This window comes from Suncus etruscus, chromosome 14 (assembly GCF_024139225.1).
Source record: "Suncus etruscus isolate mSunEtr1 chromosome 14, mSunEtr1.pri.cur, whole genome shotgun sequence".
Taxonomy (NCBI): Eukaryota; Metazoa; Chordata; class Mammalia; order Eulipotyphla; family Soricidae; genus Suncus; species Suncus etruscus.
In genome coordinates this window covers 43,617,299-43,634,779 of record NC_064861.1, presented here as the reverse complement: position 1 = coordinate 43,634,779, position 17,481 = coordinate 43,617,299, and the positions used below count along the sequence as shown (strand labels likewise).

At 49.9% G+C, this 17,481-nt stretch overlaps 1 protein-coding gene across 2 annotated transcripts in view; it reads left to right on the top strand.

Moving 5' to 3' along the window:
• Window positions 1–17,481, top strand: part of ZNF423 (zinc finger protein 423) — a 331,572-nt gene that overhangs the window by 92,748 nt on the left and 221,343 nt on the right. For both annotated transcript variants that reach the window (XM_049786054.1, XM_049786056.1), the window contains exon 3: window positions 16,707–16,907. In XM_049786054.1, coding sequence (XP_049642011.1) covers window positions 16,707–16,907 — 201 coding nt within the window. The remainder of the gene's footprint in view (window positions 1–16,706; window positions 16,908–17,481) is intronic.

Below are 17,481 nucleotides of genomic sequence, written 5' to 3'. Positions count from 1 at the left end.
GAACACATTTCTCCACAGAACTTAGTCCTCAGTCCTGGCATATGCTCTCAGTTCTCCCAGCAGCCCCTTAGAGTTGGCCTTTCAGTTGGCCTCTCCCTCCTTCCTTGCCTTCATCACTGTCCACTAAAGAAATAACTTAGTTTCTCTCTGCTTCTTACTCCCACGGGTGCATGGATGACCCCCTGACCAGCTGTGCCTGTCTCCTTCCCAAGAAGTTCCAGGTACCAATTCTCATAAGGGCTCAGGAAAAGTTTGTGACACCACCCCATATCTTTCTTCTCAAGAGAGCACAAAGTGGGCAAAGGCCTCGGGTTCCGCCCTGTGACTCAGGGCAACAGCTGGCTGAGGGGTCAGGGTCCCCTGAGCAGCCATTTCCCAGAAACCCATGGGTGACTCCCCCCACATGGGCTCCCTGGGACAGGAAAGGCTGAGGCTTCCTGGAAAATCAGCCTCAGAACGGGAGAGAAACCTGGGGCCTGGTGCTTAGTGTTCATGTTGAAATCTGGGGAGTATCTTTAATTTTACGTCTAGGAAGGAGAAAAACCTTTGTGAGTTGGTAGAGAGGAGAGGAAGTCACAGATGGAGAATTCCCAGAGTGGGGATTCCCTGAACTTTCCTGGAATCAGTTGGCATGAGGAAGAGAGCCGACTCAACTCTCCTGAGCATGGTGACCCAGCAGGAGGTCAGCAGCCAGTCTCCCCATGGAAGCCCCTCTGTGCTTAGAGCTCATCATTGCATGGAGATCAGAGTCCTCCCACATCGGTAACTGTGAGACCTGCCTGTCTCTAGGCCTCAGTTTTCCTGCATTGAGGCAGATGCCTGCTTCCTAGCAGAGGAGGTCACAGTGGGGCCTGGAAAGGTCTGCTCTCCCTCCTTGTCCTGCATAGAGATTTACTTTACTGCAGAGATTTCTAGAAACTGCCTTGAACTCTGACCTGGAATATAATACCTATAGCCATCTATTCTCCAACCGACCAAGTTCATGATATCTTAGCAACCGGGTCTCCAGTCTCACGCTCTCTTAGGGAGAGAGTTCGAGTAATTTTTTCCGTTCTGTGTACTCTCATGGAAGGGGGCCAGGGATACATTTTAGGCTGTACCTGGCTTCTTCCTCAATTAAACTGTTTTCCATTCTCATCTCCCCAAAGGTGGTTTTCCAAAGGGTGTGACTTGCAATCTCGGCCCACAGAGGGCTGGAAAATGGGTGAGAAGTCAGTGTTGAAGTTTAATATTGGGGTGGGGGGCTTGTTTAAAGACATGGAGGTGGAAAACCTGCATCTGTTTATAACTGGCCAAGGCAGTATGGCCCAGAGGAGGGTGGTACAGAAAACCAAGCACAAGCTTAAGATATATAAAATAATACCATTGCCCAGGCCAGAACCTTAGTGGAGGGCCCAGCAGTGCTGCCAGGTGCTGTCCTGTCCCAGACCCGCACTTCTGCTCATCTGTGCTCCAGCCTGAAGCATGTGAGTGGACTGTAAAGGCTAAATTGTTGTCTGTTTTATCTTTCCACCAGGGATACCCTCTTGCAGCCTGATGCCCTACATGGTCTCTGCAGCTTGTAGCTCTCCGTGCTGCATTTGGATTGGTTTTAGTTCTTGTGCACTGTTCACCCCAGTGTCCCCACTCAGCTGGACATCTCTTGAAATGTGGAAGCATTTGTGTTTTGATTACAGATAATTTTGGGGCAGATACTCTTTTTTTTTTTTTTTTTTTTTGGTTTTTGGGCCACACCCTGTGAGGCTCAGGGGTTACTCCTGGCTATGCGCTCAGAAGTTGCTCCTGGCTTCTTGGGGGACCATATGGGACGCCGGGGGATCGAACCGCGGTCCGTCCTAGGTTAGCGCAGGCAAGGCAGGCACCTTACCTCCAGTGCCACCGCCCGGCCCCGGGGCAGATACTCTTAAAGTGAACTCTCAGGAAGTAGCCTCTGAGCACTATTAGGTGTGACCCCCCCCCCCCAACAAAATAAGAACACACAGACTACCACCAGAAGTGACTGGTTATAGGACATGCCTCTGTCCCCCAGCTCTGTTCTCCTACTCTAGCTGTCTATTTAAGTGATGTCTTTTCCCGGGTCTAGACCCTGGCAATATTATGTCTTGGGAACACTGCAGCTCGGTCCCCTGCCTGACCAGGCCTGAGTCAAGGGCTGGATCCAGGAGCTTGGAGGTGGAACAGCATCAAGTGAGCCTCCAAGTGGGTTGGTGAGGGAATATCATGGTGGACCAGTCTGGCCGGTGGGTCCCACCACTCCCGAGCACTCCAGGGTAGCTCACCCCAGGCTGCGCAGGAAACTGCTCTTCGTCCTGTGGGTTCTTGAAGGTGTGTGTGTGTTTGGTGGCTCAGTGAATGGATGAAGTCTTGGCCAGCATGAGTCTCCCTGATGTAGGAGTCCAGGCAAAGATCGTCAGGAAACTGAGGCTCATGATGATTGCAGTGGGTCCCCTGAAGTGTCTGGAAAGACTCTTGCTTCTCTTCCTGTGTGCTCTGAGGCCAGGCAGTTCCTGTGATATATTCAAAAGTGGCAAGAGGCCCCAGGCAGAAGAGGTGGATATGGCGGCTATTTCTAGGCCTCCCTTGACTCCTCCACACGTGCAGGATTCTTCCAGGTGGGAAAATAGAGGCTCAGAGACAAGGGGAGGTGGGGACCACCTGAGTCTGATTATGCCAGTTTGGGATGCAGATCGGTCACTGCCAGCCTCTGCACAGACAAACCCCTCTACAGCTGTGTCCAGCGGGTGACACTCACTGTGGGGAGCTTCTCAGCTCTGGAGAGCTGGCCCTGACACCCAGACCCCCATGTGCCACCTTCAGGATGAGGAAACAGTGCACCGGGTCCCTGCGCTGGGCGACATCCCCGCCAGCTCCCCGCCAGCTCTCCGCCGCACACCTTCCTGCCTGCCTCTGCTCACGCTTTCCCATAATGTTCTGGGCTCTTCTTAACACGAGGGGGTCAGCTGTGCCGCGTCGCAGCAATTTATAATTCTTGAAAATTCTGTTTGGTGACATGAGTTAGCATTTAATAGACACCCTGCCACCTCCTTTCTCCCTATTGTGACAAGCTCCTGGCAGAATCCTTTTGAGACTCGGGGTAATTGCACCACGCTGGGAACGGCAAGACCACGTCGTGCCTGAGTGCGTCTCCAAACGGTCTCCACAATAGACAGTCGGGGCTGCGCTGGCTGGGCTTCAAGGTAATGATTTCAACTTCGGGTGACCCTGGAGGAGGAGACCCGGCTTCTGGCCGGACACCGTCTTTCAGTTCGGGCTTGCCTGCCATGCCGTCAACACTCTCACAAATAATTCCTTCATAACAAGTGCCTTTCAGAGGGTGTCTGCCGCTGACAGCTAATATAGAATTATTGCCCCTGAATGCATTTCTGTAATTACTTCCCAGAGATCTGTCTTTGTGTTAGAAGACATTTCACACTTTAGTAACATAAGTGCTTTGGGAGAGCAACGAGCAATAATTATGAACAGTCTTTCCGTGAAAATAAACCTAAAAAAATTATAAAAGCTAATGCTAAAATTGGTTAGAGCCAGGGAGAAGTTTCATTTGCATTTGATTCATGTATATTTATTCCAAACATCATAATGTGCCCTGTATGGAAACTTTTTTCTTTTTTTTAAACAAAAGCTGGAATGACACCAAGCACCCCTTTCTAATTTTTGAGCACTAGCAGAACCTGAAAACTGATTAAAAGTGACAAGTTGCTTGAAACTGAATAAAGAAGTGGAGTCATAGAGCCCTGATAGGAGACATTTGCGGTAATGGAAAATGAAATGATTCACAGTGTGATCAATAAAAAATTAGCAGCATTTAATAAAAGGGTTCTGCTTCATGTTGACTAAAGAATATCACCAGCCATTTGAAATCCGAGTTAAGTGATGGTTTGAGGATGAGCTGGGGGTTGTGCGTGTGTTTGTGCACTCACATGTTTGTGTGCATGAGTGTGCTCTCTTGTGTGTTCATATAGATCATGCTGTGTTGGTCTGGTGTTGGGGGAACAGGCAGGCCCCTTGGGTCTGAATGTTTCTTGTGCCCTGTTCATTTGACCTTTGATCTGTGGTTAACCCTCCCTGGCTGGATATATAGGAATATATTTATGGGATCCTGGGCACCATGCAGGCAAGGGCTCTTGTCATTTAGATCCATCCTCTGGGAGGAGACCCCTCCCGACAGATGTCCTTGTCTTGGCTGAGGTTCCTCAAATGTGTTTATGGACCTTCGTCCTTGTTCGTCCACTATTTTAGCATCCAGGATTTTGACATATCTGGAATGCCTTAGCATCCACTTGTGGGGCACCAGATTCTCAGGGGCCAAGGGAAACCAGCTGAAAACTGGCAGAGAGGGTGGTGGTGTCAGGAAGGAACTCACATTTGCACTCCCTTGTGTCTCCTCTGGTGTTTCTTATAGCAGCCCATCTTTTGTAGATATCCAGGCTTTCCAAAAGAGCAGCTGTCTGATCCCGGTAGCCTGGCCATTGGTGCAGCCTTCTGCATTTTTCGGGGAGTGGGCAGGGCCAGGGGCCTGTTGCCTGCCTGGTTCCCTCCCCAGAGGTACACACACTCCAGGCTGCGTTGAAGAGTAGCTTGGCCTATGTTCACTGACTCCACACTGCTACCACTGGCAGCAGAGAGAGGACAGCAGACCGGGAGCAAAGCTACAATGACCATTCGAAGTCAAGGTGCAGGACAGCTCTGTGTAGCCAAAAGGAGAGGTATCCAGGAGCCCAGCCTCTTTGAGGGACCCTAGGGGCCAGGGGTCCCAGAGCAAGACCTGGATGGCTTTGACCACACTTTCTGGTTTCTGGGAAGTTCTGACACAGGACCCAGGGTGTAACATGGACCTCTTTAGGGAGCTATTGGTTCCATGTGTGGACTAGAGGATGTGGGACCTAGGGTGTAGCGGTTTGATTTCAGAGCTGGGTAGTTCTGTTCATGGGCTCAAGGATGTAATGCTGCCTGGACCCCATGGGGCTGGATGTAAGTGTCTACCCAGGGTTTCCAGCGGACTTCAAGCTTTACCTTCTGGTATTGGGGGGCCAGGTAGTGCTGGGGATGGACTGAACCCAAGAATCTCATGTAGGTAGGAGCTCTAAGACTGTCTTCTGGCCCAGCTGCATGTACTATTTTCACTGCCATTCTCCACCCAGTGCCTGTCTGACTTTAGAGATGAGGTTACAGGGCCCAGAGGGACTGTGGCTAGTTTAGGTCTCCCCATCTCCCTGCACTGTGGCCCCAGGCTCTGAGGTCTCCAGTCTGCTTTAGCCCACCTCTCTGGAGGGCCCATGGTCCGACCCTGCTGGACTCCTCTTTCTGCAGTGGCCACAAGGGGGTGATTGGTTCCCCAGCTCCTCTTCTTGACTTCTGCTCCCAAACCCGAGCAATTAGGAGCCCCAGGCCACAAATGAGCTGGATTTATTGAGCTCCCCAGCTGCCCTGCTTCCTCCCACCACCCTGCTCTTCCTGCTCCTCCTTCCCAGAGGCCACTGGTGACAAAATACGACAGCAAGAAGAGGGCAGAGTGGCCTCCACCCGGGAGGCTGGGAGGAGGGAGCAATAGCAATTTTCCTGCTCACGGCGCCTTTGTCTGCGCCTGCTGACCGAGCTGAGATCACTGTATGATGGCCCCGAGGCTTGCACTGCCAGTTCCAGAGCCATTCGGTGGAAAATGGAATTGGCTTTCTTTTGGGTGGGGGCGTCTGTGATTGTTCTGGCTTATCTCCCACCCACTCCCACCTTTTCTATTGCATTCAGCCATCCCCAACTTTGAGCTGGTCAGGAGAGGCTGCCCTGGACTTGCCTTTGTGGGCATGGGAGACAAGCAGGGCTGGACCTCTGGGACCCCATGAAAGGAACTTGAGCCTGGCAGCGTAGTTGTGGGCATGCTCTATGCAACCATAGTGGCTCACTGATTAAACTTGTCTGTGTTGGCGTGCCTCCAGTTTGAGGGGGCTTACTTTGAGCAAGACCTGGGTGATAGACTAGACTGGAGGGTGCCAGGGATGAAGACACTGGGAGGACCCCTCAGGAGCTCCTACAGCCTGAGTTCTAGAGGCAATGCCACTTTCTATTCTTGGTGAGGAAATTGCACCAATAGGTATCAGTAACTATGAGACTCGGGCCTAGCCTGAGGCTCCACAGAAAGGAAAGTGCATTGCCAGACCAGGTCTTTGCAAGGACCAGGCATGATGGGCCCTTCTATTCTTTCTGGGCAGCTCTCATAAGTGTTTACAGCCTTCAATGCCCATTATTTTAGCCCACACTGTAGTCCTTGAACTCTAGAGGCAGTTGAATCAGGCAGGAGTTTGCATTGGACTTGACTTTAAAATAGCAATGGGTTGTGGAAGCTGATGTCTTTTCAGGGATCTGACCTGCTGGTCTGGGGACAGTACAGAGGGGTTGGGGACTTGTGTCCCTCTGCTCTCTTCAACCCATTCCTTCTAGTTGGGAATACTTGTTGGGTTTGGGTGATCTGGTTTTCCTCCATAATCTGGGGGACCTACCAGTTGTGCCTCAAAGAGAAACACTTCCCCCACCCTCTGCCTGGTTCCTGGGAGAGGAAACAAGCAGAATAAGCCGTCTGGTCTGAGGAACCCTTTGAACCTTTCTAGAAGTCCTTGTTTTCTGTAGTCACATGCACCCATGGAGTGGTGCACCCCTACTCTCTGTCCTCCTCGTCCCTTATTCTGCACCCTCAGCCAGGAAGTGCACCCCCATACGACATGTATGATGTTGTTTGATGATTGGCTTTTGAATTCCACCCAGAGTCCTGGAACTGACAGGAAAACAGCCAGCAAATGACCCAGGTGCCATCCTGAAGGTGCTTCTTTATTTAGGATGTGAAACTTGGACAGCATATTGTGTTAGAATATTTGTCAACAGGGCTGGAGTGATGAGCACAACGAGGTGTGGCCCAAGTTTAATTTAAAAAAAAAAGAAAAAAGAATATCAATGACTCTGCTCTTAAGCCAGCCCTTTAGGTGGTGTGTTAATGTTACCCCACTGCCTTGCATTTACATTTTAGACCTGAAGATAAATAGTTGGGATTAGCAATGGATGCTCAGGCCATGTGTGATGGGGCTGGCAGGCTCATGTCCAGTGCAGCTGCCCAGCATACAGCCAGAGATGTGTAGTGCTGTGCTTGGAGTTAGGGCTTAACCTGGACTGGAGCTCCTTTCACAAAGCTCATCCATGTCACACCCCAGGAGCTGCTGGTGCACAGTCTGGGGGCGCAGTTATCAGGCGAGGCTGATTCTTAAATCTGATGCTACTCCACCTTTCCTCTTGTCCATGTTCCTCCCACATTCCCGTGACTCCTATGTGTTCCTGGGCCTGGGGCTTTGGGCTCCAGCTTTGCCCTTTATGCCACGTGTGATCCTGCTGATACTGGCATTTCAGGTTCCTGACATCACAAACAAAGTTATAGCCAACCAAGTGTGGGTGAGTGGTCAGATGTGTGACCCCTGGTTGCTGCAAACAAAGGGAAGGAAAAAGGAGGGGAAAAAAAAAAGAATTGAAGAACGTTGTTTTGGGATTAGCGCTTGGAAAAGGGGCTCCAGCTTTCGTGTGTGCTGTTGGCAACCCCCAGCCATGCCCAGGGTAGTGTAGGTGTGGGGAGAACTGTCAACTGCCTGCGTTGCCCTTGCTGCCTGTCCACAGCTGACCTACTCAGTGGTTGCACTCAGAAGTTGTACTCAGAGCTTGTCCCCAGCTCAAGGCTGTGAATGTGAAAGGGGTCAGGCCTATAACTGAGCCTGGCACTTTCCTTTGTCTTGTGGATGTTTGTTCATTCGTGCCTTGCGGGGGGCCTGTGTCCTGATTTCTCTGGCTTCTTCAGGTCCCTAGCGGGCCTCCTGCTGGAACAGCACCTCCTTTGTGTGGCAACGTCCCTCACTCATGTGGCTCAGGGTGCTCCATGTGCCAGTTTGAATGAGAACTGTAGCGGTCACACACTGGTACTGCTCTGATCACTGTGCTCCAGTGATAGGAAATTGGAGCTTGGCTTTATCCAAATCAGCTACCTTGTTAGGTGATCTTCAGAGAGGGAGAGTGACTTTGCTCACAGTCTCCAGCTGCTAGGTGGCAGATAGGGTTGTGAATTCAGTGCTGGCTTACTCCAAAGTCTTGTATCCACTTCCATTCTGCCCATTCTTGACTATGCAGTTGACCTGTCTACTATTATCCACACTGAATGACATCTTCTAGGAGTCTCGGGTCTCAGCAGCTCCTCTGTCTGGCTGCTCAACCATCGTGGACAGTAGGATCAAGACTGGGCCCTCTAAAATTCATGGTTTGGGGCTGGAGCAATAACATAGCTGGTTGGGCATTTGCCTTGCACCTGGCCAACCCAGATTCAATCACCGGCATCACATATGGTCCCCCGAGCCTGCCATAAGTAATTTCTGAGCACAGAGCCAGAAGTAACACTTGAGTGCTGTTGGCAGTGGCCAAAAAAGCAAAACAAACAAAAAATCACGGCTGGTGGATTTTTTATTTTTTGTTTTGATTTGGGGTCACACTTGGTAGAGCTTAGGGTTTACTCATGTGCTCAGAGATCACTCCTGATGGGGTTGGAGGTGCTGGGAACCTGAATCAGACTCAGGGCAGCTGCATGCAAGGAAACGGTTCTACCCATTATACTATCTTTCAGTCCCCCTTGTGGACTTGGTTTCTGCCAAATGGGTGAATAGTATCCTCTGTCCAGGTGATTGGTGGAAGGAACGAGAAGCAAACAGGTCTTTCTAGGAACACTTCCCACACCTCTCCTCTCTCTGCTCCAGCCTCCTGGCCTCTCCTGAGACTCAGTAGGGGTTTTGGGTTTGTGGTGTCCAGCCCTTGACTGCTACACACATGATTGCTGGCCTTGCAGGTTGCCTCACCTTTCATTGAGGTGGTTCTTTGTTGATGTGGAGGGAAACAGTACTGGAAGGAGAAAGGACTCATTTGCGTGTGAACTGGGAGGGCCTGGAGCAGAGTTGAGATGGTGACAGGTATGTGAGGACTGCCCAGCCTGTCCTCACCATACTCTGACTCACTCAGCCTCTTTGCACCCACATTTGATTGTGCCTTTGCTGTGCCAGCTTTGCTGGGTTCTGAGCCTGGGAGCAGAGTTTGCCATGGCAGGGAGGGGTGCTAATGCTGATATCTCTGGCTGCTCAGTCTTCCTTTTGCTTAGTCCCAGATGCTGGAGCCTCACCCCCAGTGCTTCAGAGGAGGACTCCAATGCCAATGGCTGATTTTCTGGGTACCCACACTTTCTGCTGGCAACTGACCCCCATGATCTTTTTGGAGGGGGAATAGAGTCTTTTCCGTGAGTTTCTTTTGTACCCAGATGCTGACCAGGACTGGATGGGGTAGAGTCCCTTGCTTCGACCCTGGATGACGCCAGTGAGTGTCGAGACACAGTGTTCTGTGCCCACCTCATTAGTCTATGGGCACCTCTGTCCCATAGGGTCTCTCTCCACTGCCACTGCCCTCAGCCTCCCCACTCTTTTGAGGAAAATTTTTTCTATTTATTTTTATTTTTATTTTAATCTTTTTAATTTTACTTATTTAAAGAAAAATGCATCACAGAGTTGACATAGTTGATCATCTTACATTTGTTTCCAGATAAGTGAAGTAAGCAAATTACTGGAAAAAATGGAAAGAAAAATAAAATAAAATAAAAGAGAAAAGAAGAAAAAAAGAAATAAAGGAAAAAGAGGAGCCAGAATGATAGCACAGTGGTAGGGCATTTGTCTTGCACACAGCCAATTCTGGACGGACCCTGATTCAATTTCTGGCATCCTATACGGTTCCCCAAGCTTGCCAGGAGTGATTTCTGAGTGCAAAGCCAGAAGTAACCCCTGAGCACCACAGGGTGTGACCCCAAAACCAAAAAAATAAGAAAAATTCAAAAGAACAGTAGCAAGCTCATTTGTTAAAATTATTGTTTCATCAATGAAGTCACTAATATAAAGGCAGGTTTAGTAAGCTCTTGTTCTTTTATGTTCAGCCTATAAAATTGGGGTGTTGGTTTAGGGATGACATCAAACAAACAAACAAAAAAAGTTGTCCAGAAATTCAAAACTACGATACTGCATATTTTAGGGGCATATACACAGCTGCCTGGAAGAAGGCCAGATTAGAATATATTTGTGGGTGTGGGTACAGCTCCCAGACTTTTCTGGAAAAAGGGAGATATAAGAGAGGGTGCCTGCACTTGTTCCAAGAAAAGCGCTGGTGCTATCAGCCTAAAGTGTGGTCAGATTGGTGTCCTCACAGGGAATTGTAGAGGATACGTGATGAGTCAGGGCCATCGGGAAAATGGTGATTCTGGGTGATGTAGGTAGCAAGTGTGACTTCGGCAAGGTGGGATTTGGTCTACCCTCAAGATGGCCAGCTTTTTGCTGCATTGGCTGATCATAATCTTTCACAGTTCACTTTATATCTTGCTTGAGAAAAGAGTGAGCTTCCCCACTCTTTTGAAGATACTCCTTTTATTTTTGCTCTCTTGTATAGTAATTAAGAATGGAGATCTAAGGCCAGAGAGATAACACAGCGGTTGGGCATTTGCCTTGCAAGTAGCCGATCCAGTATGGATGGGGTTCGAATCCCAGCATTCCATATGGTCCCCCATGCCTGCCAGGAGTGATTTCTGAGCACAGAGCCAGGAATAACCCCGGAGCACCATAGGTGTGACCCCCTCCTCCCCACCAAAAAAAAAAAAAGAGAAAAAATGAACGGAGATCTAGAAGCTGGAGTGACAGCACAGTGGGTAGGACATTTGCCTTGCACGCAACTGACATGTGTTTAATCCCTGGCATCCCATAAGGCCCCCAGAGCCTTCCAGTAGTAACTGCTGAGCACCACTAGGCGTTACTCCAAAACAAAACAAGAAAAAGGAATCGAGCTCTAGGATTGGGGAAGAGAACTTATGTGGGAGAGCACACACCTAGCATGTGAGTTCCTGATTCCATCCATGGCATTGCAAGGTAAGGCCTTGTAGTCTCCGGCCTCACTGGGTTTTTGCACCAAAGGATTAGGCCCACAGACCAGGGCAGACCCAGGTGGGGGACCTTCCAGAATCAGGACTGGAGGACATTAGTCTGGGATTTGAACTTAGATTCTGTCCTGCCTAGTGTATGATCTGTGTGAAGACCTTGGGTCTCCCCATCTGCCAAACGTGGGTCTCCGTGGTCCCTGCCACATGGTATACCTGTGATGAGGATGGTATGAGTGTGCCTAGCAGTGCTGGTGGCAGCACCGGGGAAGTAGGGCAGGACCCTCGGTCTCCCAGGGACCCTGTGCTGTATGGTATCCTCCTGCAGGACTCATGAAGATGGACTTCATTGTGTAGAAAGTCCCCATGCTCCTCTGTGCTCAGGGCCTCTGTGTGTGTGCTGTAGAGGGTAGCTACAGGTAGCTTCCTCCTGCTTGGGGAAGAAGCTGTTTGGACAGTGTCTTTGTCTTGTGTTAGGTTGAACTGTGTGACATGGCCCATAAAGGGCAGCTTTCTGTGGTTCAACCCTGTACAGCACATGGTAGACAGCTAGGTCACTATGTTGCCTGTCCCTAGACTGGTTCATTCATTCATTCATTCATTCACTCAGGCTGTGTTCATTCAGCATGCACTCCCTTTTTTAGGGGTCATTGATATTCGAGGAACCCACAAGGGAGAAGTGACCACAGCTCCTGTCAGAGGGTGGGGAGAAGCTGCCTCCCATGGAACAAGCCTTGCAAAGCTCAGTGAGCTGCAACACCAGTGACTGTGTTTCCCATTTTATGAGCTGATAACTTGGTTGGTCCCGTGGCCCTTCTCTAGATGTGGTCCTATGGTGACCAGGCTCTGACACCCTGACATCTGTCTGGATTGGATTCCAGATGGCAACGTGTGGCTGGGGTGGGTGCTGGCAGCTAAAGCTTAGGGGACCTGTCTGCTGGCACACATGTGTCACCTCCCTGCATGTGCTGCGGCATCACCTCTGATGGCAGCTGGCTTCTCAGAGTGGTGTGTCCCCCCAACCTCTTGGAGGCTTAAGCCTGCGTTCAGCCTAGCAGTGCCAGGATTGGGTTGAGGAATTGGTTCAGGGGTTAAGCCTTGCCTTGCTTGGTAAGGTCTGGGGTTTGAGTCCTACCTATAAGCCCCTGGGTATCATGAGGGGTAACACCCTCTCCAGCTCTGCCCTCCCTGTCAAACTGAAAGAAGTTCCAGGACATCACTGTGGTGGGGTTTTAGTGATCATAGGGTCACCAAGTCCAGCCAACTTAGAAGGGAATGGTAGAAGGCAACTAGCCTCTTTTAAAAATGTGTTTTTGTTGAGTCATCAATGATGTATGGAACTGGGATGTCCAGGGTCTAACTTGACCTACCTGTGTGCATAAATCTTATTGGGACAGTGTGGATCTCCTTCTAGGAGGACCTAGGCCATGTGGGGGCTATCTGGAAAGGCAGCTACCCACGGTGGGCAGACTGGAGCAGATCAGGCCATGAAAGGGCAAGGCACGTTGCCAAAGGTAAAGAGAATAGAGACAAGAGACATCTATAATGGGGAACAGGACTGGTCCCCATTGTGAAATAAATATGCAATGCCAGGGTGTCTATATGGCTGTAGGTTGAGCGGTCATTGGGAGAAGCCTGACTGGATCTCAGCGGAAGGACAGGACCCCCCCCCCCCCCCCCCGCCCAGATGCCTTGGGAAGAGTTCACAGTAAATCTTGCACATGCCGCACATTTGTGCGTTGAGTCTCTTTGAGGGGAGGTGGATGGTGGAGGGGCAAGAATCTTACACAATGCCCAAGAGAGCTCAGTGGCTGAGAATTTGTTTTGCACATAAGAGGCCCAGGTCCCACCTTAGCACCTAGGAAGAGATTCCTGAACAGTAAGCCAGGAATAGCTCCTGAACACCGCAGGGTGTGACTCAAAACAAAAATGACAAAAAGGAACCAACACACAATGCATTTGCCTGACTGCAGCTCAGTCACATCCCAGAACCCTGATCTCCTTCCCTGGGAATTTTGGGGATGTCTGCATGCAGCAGGGCTTGGTGACTGCTGCTTGGAGGACTCCAGGGTAGAGGACACAGTGTGCATGTGGGAAGCATGGAGCCCAAGTGGTGCTGAGTGAGATCGGAGAAGGCCGGACAGGCTCTCAGCTCCCCATGCCCTGGCTCTGCAAGAGAGGCTCTCTTTGAAACAACCCAGTGTTTGGGTGACAGCTGGCAGCTTTAGGGTTTCCCAGGACTAGGACAGGGCCTCTCCTCTTTTGGGAAGTCCTTCTCATCCTTGGTGGCCTGCATCGAAAGGAGATGAGCATTGTGGGTTCCAGGTTTCCTGGGGGGGACCAGCTATAGACTCGTTCTGTTTTTTTTTTTTTTTTTTTTTTTTGGTTTTTGGGCCACACCCGGTGACGCTCAGGGGTTACTCCTGGCTATGCGCTCAGAAGTCGCTCCTGGCTTGGGGGACCATATGGGATGCCGGGGGATCGAACCGCGGTCCGTCCTAGGCTAGCGCAGGCAAGGCAGGCACCTTACCTCCAGGGCCACCGCCCAGCCCCTATAGACTCGTTCTGGCCTAGGATGTTATCAGGTCACAAACACGAGCCTCAGACAGGGCCCAGGAGAGGTGCCTAGGCTCCAACTCTCAAGGTTGGGGACAGGACACAGGACTGGCAGAAGTGGGGTAGGGAAATCAGGGAACACCTTTAATTCAGTTCTTGGGTGATACTGAGCAACTGCTTTAGAGAGCTTGGAATGGAGGCCCCCCAGGGTGCCCACAACAGCACTGGCACTCCAGTACTCTGTTCACTCTCTTCTTAGGCTTTGGAGAGATTGGGGATCCAGTGTGTGCCTCCCAGAGCCTCTTTTTCACACATGCAAATGGAATAATCACCCTATTTACCCTTTTTTTTTATTGGGGTGTACAAGTGCTGCTCTAGGGTGCCCTCTGGTAATTCTCTGCCAACTGCTGGTTCATTTGGGATCCCTCTAGTACTGGGGATTTTCTGGGACACCTGGTGGTGCTCAGAGGCCTGTACAGTGTCTCTGCAATGCTGTGGGTACCTGTGGTGCCTGAGGATCAAACTGGGGTTGGCTACATGCAAATAATATCTCTCCAGTTCTTATTTTCCTGCTGTATTTTGGGGTTCCCTCTTCCCAAGGTCTGAATTCTGCAGAGGGGATTGGGGGTCACACTTTCAGGGGAGTCCTACTCTCTAAGACTCAGGATGCTTGCCTTTCCCAGAGTCTGGCTGGCTGTGGGGCCTTTGATGATGAGGTCCCCGCTTGGCTGGCTCCAACTCACCCCTTCCCTTGAAGCTTCCCCGCCTTCCCATTAGCAGATAGTGGCAGGGGAGGTGAAAGCCTTAAAACAGATTTATACTCTTGGATGACTTTATGGGCTTTTGCCTTATAAAAACCCAAGAGTTGACGTTCTGATTCATCTACTCCCGAGTCAACAGGATGCACCAGATTTAAAGAGATCAAATGCATTGTCATGTTTGTGGTTCCAGTTGCGGATCAGATGAGCTATTATGGAAAGTGCTGCCAAGTAAATAGGCAAAATAATAACAAGGGGATAATTTAAATATATCTATTAAACTGTGTGTTAAGTAGCAGAAGTAAGGTGCTGAATATAAGTTAACTATCTGGAGAATTGATGTAAATAAAGCTGGAAAGACTATTTTTTCCCTCCACTAAAAATAAATCAAAGAGCATTTTTTTTCTTTATTAATGGGGAGAGCCTGTAAACTTGGGAGTTTCAGAGACGGGTACACAGCTGTACGAGGACTGTGCTGAAGCCTCCAGATGAGAGTTCTCAATTTCTCTGTCTCTGTTTCTCTCTCTGTCTCTCTCTGTCTCTCCCTCCCTCCCCACCCCCCCAGTGCGGACCAGACTTCCTGAGATAAATATGCGGCCTAGCTCTTAATGGGATTTCTATATTGCTGGGAGTTGGCATGCTCTGATAATAAAAGAACCTAAAAATTGTACATCCCTTAATTGGCAAGAAGAGAGATGTTTTGATGGGCCACAAATGGAAACATTGATTTTTACTGCCTTCGAGCAGCGCCAAGCAGCGCGTCAGGCCACGTGGCCTGCCACGGAAGGCAGCAGCTGGCTCTCCGCTGAGCTGATTTGTGTGTGCAGGTTCTTGGTGTTGGGTGCATGGCTGTGTGTGTGTGTTCTACACAGGGGCTGAAAGCAGCCGGATCACATTATCTGTTTCTAAATGGGAATATTTACAGAACTGTGGCATCCACCTTGAAGCAAATGCGTCCTTTGCTTCATTTCTATCTTTCTTGATTTGGTAACCAGTCCTTGGGGGTCAACAGAGGCTGTGTGAAAACCTTTGTGGGTAGCTGCAGTGTTTCGTGAGCCACACCTGTGGTGCACACACACCTTTGCATATGCATGCAAGTTTGCCTACACATCTCCACATAAGAGAAGGTTCTTTCTTTGAGTTTGATCAGCACAGTGCTAGTGTGTGAATGAACAGCGAGAGAGGTTTTTCTGGACTTTCTTTCTTTCTTTTTCTTTTTTTTTTTTTGGTTTTTGGGCCACACCCGGCGATGCTCAGAGGTTACTCCTGGCTGTCTGCTCAGAAATAGCTCCTGGCAGGCACGGGGGACCATATGGGACACAGGGATTCGAACCAACCACCTTTGGTCCTGGATTGGCTGCTTGCAAGGCAAACGCCGCTGTGCTATCTCTCTGGGCCCTTTTCTGGACTTTCTGTGGAAGGAGACCACAGGCACTTGAATTTTCCATTTCAGTCTCTGTATTTTAATTAGCATTTTGGGGAACACACATTTGGCTGTTCTATGCTCAGGGATCACTTCTGACCATGCTTAGGGTTCCATATATGGTGTTGAGGATAGAACATGGTCCTACTTCCAGCAAGGCAGCTGGAGGTTCACCTGGAAGTGGAAATGGCAGAGCTGCCCTTTTCTATGGGCAGGGCCGGGGCCCATGATCTTTTTGCCTCAGGATGTGCAAGATGATGACATGGAATCACTTAATTGGTCTGTGGCTTTGGAAGGATGTAGACTGGGGTGCACATGTAGGTGCCACTATCTGGCTGTGAACTGACTTTCCTGTCCCCTTAGTCTGTTTTCTATATGTTGCAGACACTGTTTAGGCATTTTATCCTAAAGAACATGCCAGTGACTTGGAGGCTAGTCCCAGAGTATGTGAGTCTCAGTGTGATTCCAGGCTTCCCTACCTCTAGGCTTTGGATCTTTTTGCAAAGATCTGGAGCTGAAGTCACCCCTTCTAGGGGAGGTTGGTGGTGTGGAAGGTGAACTTGGTCAAGAGATCTTGTGGCTCTAAATGGCAAGACTTTGGGGGGAAACTAGTTAAGATGTATTGGGAACAGCTGTTCCCATAGACTCTAGGGAAGTATGGTAGTAATCTGGAGTTTTTTGGGGGGAACAAAACATGAAGGCATTTTCTCTTCCATGATGGGCCCTGACCCATGCACAGAGGGACAATGACAGGAAATCCCCCTAGCAGGCTTGCAGCAGGAATGAAAGGATCTAGTTGTGAATTATGGCACCACATGCTACAAAAAAATCCATATATTAATAGACTGAGAGGTGTTAAGAATAATGGACCCTGGGAGGTAGAGTAATTAAATGTATCTTAATAAATGTCGGGCGAGTCTTTTAAAGCACTTTCCCGAGACCCCGTCAGCTGACACGACTGTATTCTTCCCGTTGGCAGGAGGCCTAGAAGGAGACCCGGACTGTGATCGGAAAGCCAGCCGTGCGCTGGAGGACAGGAACAGCGTGACAAGTCAAGAGGAGCGAAATGAGGACGATGAAGACATGGAGGATGAGTCAATTTACACCTGCGATCACTGTCAGCAGGACTTCGAGTCTCTGGCAGACCTGACGGACCACCGGGCCCACCGCTGTCCTGGAGGTAATGCTAAATAGCACCGGGATCCTGACAGGTGGTTATGCGGATAATTGGACATAGCAACAGCTTGAAGCCTCAAGTGAGATGAAAGAATTAATAATGTAATTTTACAGTTAATGTCATTTTATTGTGGTGTCTCGGGTACCCTGTATCGCCTTTTAAATGAAATTAAAAATAAAAGCAATGGCTGTTCTGGTGGGCAGGCATTAGGCGGGGGCACATTGCTTTCTGGTCCCCCCACACCAAGGCCCCTCGTAGGTGGGCTCTAGGTGGGTGGGCCTGCGATGAGGTTTCTGGAAGACCTTTTGGAAACCCAGCAATTAGGAGGTTGTTAGTGCAAAGTTAAGCAGCTTAAGCATGGAGAGGGGCGTGAAGGAGTGTGTGAAGACGTGAGCTGAGGCCGAAAGGGTGAGGGGAGGGGAGAGTTTCTAAGGAGTGTGTGGAAAGGAGGGTCAGTGCCTCTATTTTTTTTTTGACACCCCCACCCTGTACCTCACTGGGTGGAAGGAGGTGGTGGACCTGCTAGGGTCCTCAAGTCAGGACATCAAAGTGGAAGACTTTGAATTCTGCTTTTCTG